The sequence below is a fragment of the Acipenser ruthenus genome, unplaced genomic scaffold (genome assembly GCF_902713425.1).
Source record: "Acipenser ruthenus unplaced genomic scaffold, fAciRut3.2 maternal haplotype, whole genome shotgun sequence".
NCBI lineage: Eukaryota > Metazoa > Chordata > Actinopteri > Acipenseriformes > Acipenseridae > Acipenser > Acipenser ruthenus.
In genome coordinates this window covers 19,136-26,901 of record NW_026707423.1, presented here as the reverse complement: position 1 = coordinate 26,901, position 7,766 = coordinate 19,136, and the positions used below count along the sequence as shown (strand labels likewise).

Below are 7,766 nucleotides of genomic sequence, written 5' to 3'. Positions count from 1 at the left end.
AACCGAGCTACCAATAAGATAAAGATTATTGACTTTGGTTTAGCAAGAAGGTATGCCAAAATGTTACACTGTCTCTTAATTTTCTGAATATAAATTAAATGATTTAATATTAGATTTTGCTTGTGAATGTCATGTAATAGCTAAGCAATTACTTTTGAAAAACAATGTAACGAGTTTGAACAATGCTTTGCCAGTAATAATAATGTTTGTGAAGAATGCCTTTTATGTAAAGTGTAAGGAGTGCTTCATTTCATATTTCTACTTTCATTAGATACAAACCAAGAGAAAAGCTAAAAGTGAATTTCGGAACAGCAGAATTCCTTGCTCCTGAGGTTGTGAATTATGACTTTGTCTCGTTTCCTACAGACATGTGGAGTTTAGGGGTGATTACATACATGCTGTAAGTAAATGTCTCCAGCAGAAGTGATTTTCAGCTAACTACAGAAATAAACGAAGGTCAAATATAAAGAGCATGCTTTTCTAAAACCAGTTTACGGTTTTATAGCATTACAAGTTGTGACTATTACATCATACTCTATATTTACTTACAGTAACAGAGTCTGTAAAAAGCTGCAGTTTAACAGAGGTATTTATTGGTTATTTCAGACTCAGTGGCCTATCTCCTTTTCTTGGAGAGGATGACAACGAGACACTAAATAACATCCTGGTTTGTCAGTGGAACTTTGAAGAAGAAGAATTTGGAAACATCTCAGAGGAAGCCAAGGACTTTATTTCAAAGCTCCTTATCAAAAACAAGTGGTACATATTCATTTACATCATATACCAGCAGCCTTCCAAATAAGCTGTGTACTCAACTGCTGTTCTGTGCTTTAGGTCCCAGAATCTTTTCTGGACTTATTTATTTGGCCTTTTTATGGAAAACGTTGCGTTTATTTATTTTTTTGGTTATATCCTTCCATATTTTAAATTTAGCAGTGGCTCCAGACCTTTTGCCAAAAATAACAGTTTTATGTGCTAAAATATAATCGAGCAAAAGCTCAACGTGGGTGGCTAAGAATGTATTTTCCTTTCTTTTTTCACATTGTTGTGACGGCATGTGCGCAGCCTCATTGTTTTCCAGTTAAATGGAAGTCCAGACAATTGAAATGTGACTAATTGGCTTGTTAAGGAACCGGAAAAATCAATTGCTGTTTCAATTGAATCAGTCATAAGCAGAAGTTGCAAAAGGCTTTGCGAGTAGGAGAAATGAACCTACCTGTGTTGAAAATAAAGGTTCTTTAAATAAACAAACTACATTCAAATCATAGCAAAACACACAAACCATTCTTTACACACACAAATTCACCCGTTCTAAAAATAAACAAATACATTTTAAATCATAATACAATAAACGCAACACATTTAATTTAAATGCAGGACTTAGCCCTGCCCCCTCATTATGTGCAGGGCTAAAAACTTACAGTGAAAATGTTGCGACCTCTATTTTCTCTATTAAAATGCCCCTTCTGAAAATCAGGCCCATAGTATCTAAATTGGAGAGTAAATTACTCAATGACCCAAAACCTTCTCTAGAGCGCTGTATACCAGTACAATGATATATATATATTTTGTGATGACACTAACATCTTTGAAGATGTATTTTTGTCTCATAACCTCAGCACATTTAGTACGTGAATGCTATAATTTTAATGAGTGTGTGCTTTTCTTTTAGTTGGAGGATAAGTGCAACAGAGGCTCTCAAACATCCCTGGTTATCAGACCCCTGTCTTCACTTCCGACTTCAGCAGCAAGTATTTACCTCACTATCATTGCATTATCGTCTTGTAGAGAAGGGGACTTGTCTTTGATGGCATGTCCTTCTCATTCAATACAGGGCTATATTTTAACAATCTAAATACCGCAATCTAAAAGCCCTCCTCAAACCGGATGCGTGGCGAGCATCTTTTACCTGTATTTATAATGTTAACAAGTGGGACAATGAATCACAGGACTTCATTTTCAAAACTCTGAAGAGGAAGGTGGGGCCTAATAAAACCAATGTACCTGGCGAGAAAGCTACTGCCCTCTAGTGGTGTTCATAGTTGTTTAGTTGATTTAATATCTATGTTAGTACTAATGCCATGCACTGTATTAAAAATTAGTTCACAGGGCAATGGTGAGTGGTAAGTGTAGTGCTTCATGACAGCTCGGAGAGCGCCAAGATACTTGAAGGGAGTTAAAGGGATAGAACAGGAGTCTTGCTCTCGGTGATGGAGAACCTTATTGCCGAAGGCTAGTCCGGGGACCCAAGACCCGAAAACACATAGATAGAACCCCCCACTCTGCGGAGAGCTGGTTACGTGGTGGCTTGGAACAGAGCTACCCATAAGGGATTGAAGGGACAGAGGACCCAACTCTCGGAGAGCCGCTGCAGCTGAGCGACTTGAGCTAGAAAGAAAGAATTAGAGAGATTAGAAAGCAATCGAAAGACTGCGAGACAGACTTCACGTCGACAGCTGAGGAGAGAGAGTCTCCAGAAATTAGAATAGGGAAAGCGCACAAGCTGCGACAGGATAGAGAGTGTGGCCCGACGCAGAACCTCCAGTTCGAAGGGTGTAGCCCAGGGAGGCCGGGGAAAGTGAGCCTCACTAACCCCCCAAAAGTTGGCCCCCCGGACCCCCGCAGAACCGCACCTGTGAGGATAGGAAAGAAAAGACTGCAGCAACTGCACAACATAGACTTCAGTGGACAAAAAACAAACAAGACAAAGAGAGGTATTGATGAACTAAAGGAAAGCCATACGCACAGTGGAGAGGAAAAAACCCAATTTTTAGGAGGACACCTCTGGTGGACCAGGCGGAGAGGGCACCCCCACTCCGGGCAAGTTAGCTAGGGACTGGTGGGCAGTTACCGTGTCTACTTGGGAAGTTCTGATGTAGAGATCGACTGCTGATGATGCCCAGCAACCTAGGACTTTGATGGTGTGTTGGCTGAGCCCAGCTCTTGCTGCAGATGTTGCTGCTCCGATTCTAAGAGAATGGGGTGTGTAGAACTGGGAGGGCAGTCCTGCCTTGATGAGGAGGGAGGAGAGGTGAGAGACGAACCAATGCCTAGTGATAATGTTTCTGGATAGATCGGAGAAGAGGGGTTCGGAGGGTGAAGGTTTCCTGGTTGATAGGAGCTTCTGAAGAGTGTAAGGGCAGAGAGTTGATCTTTGAGAGCTGGATACAGTGCCCGGATCGAAGCTGATCAGTTTTTGAGGATCCGAGAAAAAGGAGGAAATGTTGGTCCTTAACAAGGAACAGGTTGCTGGATCGGATGCCAGAGGCTGGGAAGGTGGAAAGGGATGGCACGGTGAATTCTCCACATCTCAGGAAGCCGAAGAAGGCGGTCAGGCACATGGACTCCATGACCAGATCATCGACAGGATTGAAACAGCCGTGGCGAAGGATGGAGATCAGGTTAAGGAGGATATCCGAGGTGATGGGCAGTCTGGTTGGAAATGAAGGAGACTTCTCTCGATCCCACGCAAAATAAGACGGACGGCTGGGATTGAGAGGAGGGTAGGAGCTGGAATAAACATGATCCGGTAGAAGTGTTGGATACCGGAGATATAGGACTTGATTGAAGAAGGAGGTGGAGGATGTCCCTGAGATAGACGATAAAAGCCAGGATCCAATTCTGGTTGAAGTGGGAGAGATTTGGTTTTGGGCGCAAAACCCAGAGAAGGCTGACCGGCTGTATAGTAGGAGGAGATTGTGGACAGAGCGAGAGCAACTGACATGTACTGCCGGGCTGAGTCGAGCAGAGAGGACAAGGAGGAATTCAGTCCATGATTAGTTGATGGAACTTCGGGACTTGGAGAGGGAAGGAGCGGTGAAGGGCGTCAGTTGGCAGAACCAGGCTACCTGCAGGCGAGAAAGAGCATCGGCAGAGTTATTAAGGGATCCAGGAATATAGCGAGCTTGAATGATGAAATTATTTGAAACTGATAAGCCAGACGAGGCAGCGCAGGAGTTGCATAATTAGAGGGACTGAGGATCTTCCTTTATTGATAATATGGATTGTTGCTAGGTTGTCCCTAAAGAATAGAATAGATTTTCTGGCCCAAGTTTTGCCCCAGAGGTGAGTGGCTGTGACGATTGGGTAGAGCTCAAGGAGTGTTGAGGACTTCTGTTGGGGGGGCAGGTTCTGGATTTGCGAGGGCCATTCGCTGCTGAACCATTGTTTTCCGAAGATGCCCCCAAATCCGAGGTAGGAGGTGTCTGTAAAGAGTGAGAGGTCTGGGGCTGCGATGAAATCCTGGTAGAATAAGGATAGGCCGTTCCAATGTTGGAGCAGAGTGGACCACATTTTTATATCCTTTCTGGCGTCTGAAGGAATGAAGATATGAGAATTGAGTTTTTTTGCAGAAGTGGATAGCCTGAGAAGCCGAGATGAAGGTTCTGCCTTGAGGGATAATGCGGAGGGCTAATTGAAGTGGCCTAGCAGAGAGAGCAGGTTCCACTTTGAGGTGGACCGTGACGACTGAAAGGCATTGATCAGGGTGTGGATGCGATCCAGTTTTGAAGGTGGGATGCGTGCTTCAAATTTGATAGTATCTAGCGTGATTCCCAGGAACTCTAAAGATGTAACAGGGCCAATGGATTTCAGTGGTGAGTGGGATGCCGACCGAAGAGAAGAGTGAACGAAGTGCATTTAAGGCTTGGGAGGGGGGTGCGAAGGAAGTCATCGAGAAGGTGGAGGAGAAAAGGAACATGATAGGAGTTTAGAAGGATCCAACATAGCGCTTCGGATAGGGTATCGAAGATCTTCAGACTGCTGTGGCAACCGAAGGTGAGCTGGGTGGCGAAATAGAATCCTCCGTTCCAGTAGACACCGAATAAGTGACGTAGGGAAGTGTGGATGGGCATCACCTTGAACGCGTCCGAAATATCTGCTTTAGCTAGCCATGCTCCTTGACCTGCCTGCTTGATGGATTTAATGGCATCTGAAAGAGTGATATAATGAAGTGAGAACTTGTCATGCAGGATCAGTGCATTAATGCTGCTGGTGGAACAACCTCTCGGGGCGGACAGATCTATAATTAGCCGTTTTTTCCAGAGATGTTGCGGGTAGCGATTCCTATTGGGCTAATTTGATATTGAGGAAAGGGAGGGGCTGGAAAGGGCCCCACCAAGAAACCTTTATCGACTTCTACTTGAATAAGGGGGAGACGACCTGGGGCTCGGCAGTAGCTGAGCAAAAGTTGTTGCAGATGAATGATGATGAAGGCGGGTGGGAGAGACTGGTGGAGAATTCGTATTTGAGCCCGTCGATTAGGTATTTGACGAACTGTTGGTCATGGTGGGGTTTTAGAGCTTCCGCTAAGGCGATGATGTTTATGGGTGTGGAAACTGAAAGGAGGGCGGCTAGTCATTTGCAGGACACGGGACAGATAGACTTGGAATGGGCGTCGCCGCAAAAGCTGCATATGTGGAGATAGTGGCAGCCTTTGACCAGGCAGGTTCCAGTATAGAAATTATTGCAGATCAGAATTTAATAGAGTGGCCATATTTATCCTGGGAGCGAGATGCTGATGGGTGTGCTGAGCCGTGGATAGGATTGACGAAAGAGACATGATGGGTGGAGAAGAAGGAGGCAGCAGGGTGCTAAAACTGTAGGAAGCTGCTCTGGGGCACAGAGATGAAGAGTGGTCTGTTCTGTAAGGGCATGCTGTAGAAAGGATCGTTTTTACTTTAACTTTCTTTTGTTATTTTCAGAATAATTTGTTCTGTTTTTCTCTATCAATGTGCTTAATTTATTTTTAAAACTAATTTAATTAGGAAGAGATATTTTATGTAAGTTACCAGGCCCTAAATAGGCAATGTTGGTATTAAGTAACAGATACAATGCTGATAGAAACATGTAAGCCAAAGGTAGCATCTGAACCTTTATACAATTTGCCATAGTAAAAGCATAGCAAAGTGTAATAAAGCCTAGTGAAAGCTTGTAAAGCATAAAAAAGCATATTAATAAACATGACAAACCAGGGTAAACTACGATACATGCATCATATAACCATGGGAAAAGAATGGTAAAACCGCCAAAAATATCTGTGGTAAGGGAAGACTTATTCTTTAAAGTATATCTTAGAGATTATGGGCTTTGCTTGGAAATTAAGTTTAGCATTTTTGTGTTGAACTGTGTGTGTGGTTTTTTTTTTCAGAATAACAAGTGCCACTCATCACACGCACCACCTTCAGAGGAGTAGCATTTCAGAAAACTGAAATGTTTAAGGTATATCTCAAGCTCCAAATATTTTGATGGGCATAACAAAAACAATAAAATTGTATTTAAAGTATTAATCTGAAAATATCTACAGATAAAAATCAATGTACCTTTTATTAAAACAATACATGTTACTGAGTACACATGTTCTCAAAATGCTGCCTTGTATGCTTACTAAAATGATTTGCTAATAGTTTAATAACATTGCTAGTTTAATTTTCCTTTCACAAAAATTGTGCAAATTGATTAATCTGACCTAGTATATTAGTACTGAATTCCATGTGATTTATTTTTTAAAGATACGGGCTGTGTTTACTGTAGTCTGCATACTTTACTGTACATAAAGTGATAAAGTGAGAGGTTCTTAAAGGATGCTGATAAAGGATGTTTTTTTGTTTCCATAGAATAGACACAAGCTGGTTGCTGTTGTCATCAGATATCAAAACACTGATGACTTGTGATGACATGAGCCTCAGTCAACTGGACCAACACCACTGTGCCTGTATGATACTGGACAAGAAAAAAACAGCTACATCTGTATATTAAGAACTTCAAAATATATTGATTGAAAGAAAATGCATTTCAAATATATTGTTGGTTAAATGTATTATAATATTTAATTTGGTAAAACTTTAAGCCTACAAAATGTGTGTTTAAGTTGCAGTCAGAATTCATATTTTGGACATCAAAGAGGCACAGACACAAAGCATTGACCATACAGTCACAATATGAATACAAGCATTAATGACATTTTCAATTGAATTCAATACAAATACATTAAAAAGAAGGGATGCATAATGTCAATGGAAGAAGTGGAGAAGAAAGCAGCTTTGGCTCTTTCCTCAGAGACAGTCTAAGGTGCCGGACAAAGTACAGCTTATCCAACTAGAGGATGGGATAGTGGAACCGACGTTACATCCTGAAGAATTAAAACCACTTTTGATGTGAATACACATTACACTGCACATTCTCTACACCAGAACTTCATTTGATTTAAAGTTTCAGAAAAATAATGCATGGTTGAAGATACAGTAAGTACTATAGCATGCTTGTTTATCATACAGACAACATTGGTCTCATAAGTGAAAAGTTATATAAGTACTGTCAAAAAAGTTAACTTTTATTCGGCACTGTATAGCCAGTATTGTTGCACTGCAATGTGGTGCACAACCTAACCCTTGAATTTGGAATGTGTGTTTGCCACTGGAATTGCTCATATGTCAGCTTTCCTAAAACAATTGCTAAAATTAAAATATTTATTCTAAACAGTGGGCAATATGTAATAACTGCCTCTTTTAAGGTATGCTAAATAATATCATAAGCATGTCATTTATTTGTGTGTGTGTATATATATATATATATATATATATATATATATATATATATATATATATATATATAAATGACAAATTGTAATATGCTGATTTTGGTTTTAATAAGCACTGTTATTGTATGTATTGTGCTAGTTGCCTCATTTAAATGTAGTATTTATTGTGAAATTAAATTGACTGATTTATACAGAGCCAGGCCCAATTGGACTCAGCATGGCCCTGGTG

General features: G+C 41.1%; 1 protein-coding gene across 2 annotated transcripts; it reads left to right on the top strand.

Moving 5' to 3' along the window:
* Window positions 1–9: 9 nt before the first annotated feature.
* Window positions 10–7,550, top strand: LOC131727277 (myosin light chain kinase 2, skeletal/cardiac muscle-like; the record flags this gene model as incomplete). Of its 2 annotated transcripts, none has more annotated exon segments than XM_059018807.1 (6): window positions 10–50; window positions 272–400; window positions 607–759; window positions 1,673–1,747; window positions 6,149–6,219; window positions 6,615–7,550. In XM_059018807.1, coding segments are annotated over 5 exon segments (459 nt in total), but the record flags the coding sequence as incomplete, so codon positions are not given.
* Between the last annotated feature and the right edge of the window lie 216 nt (window positions 7,551–7,766).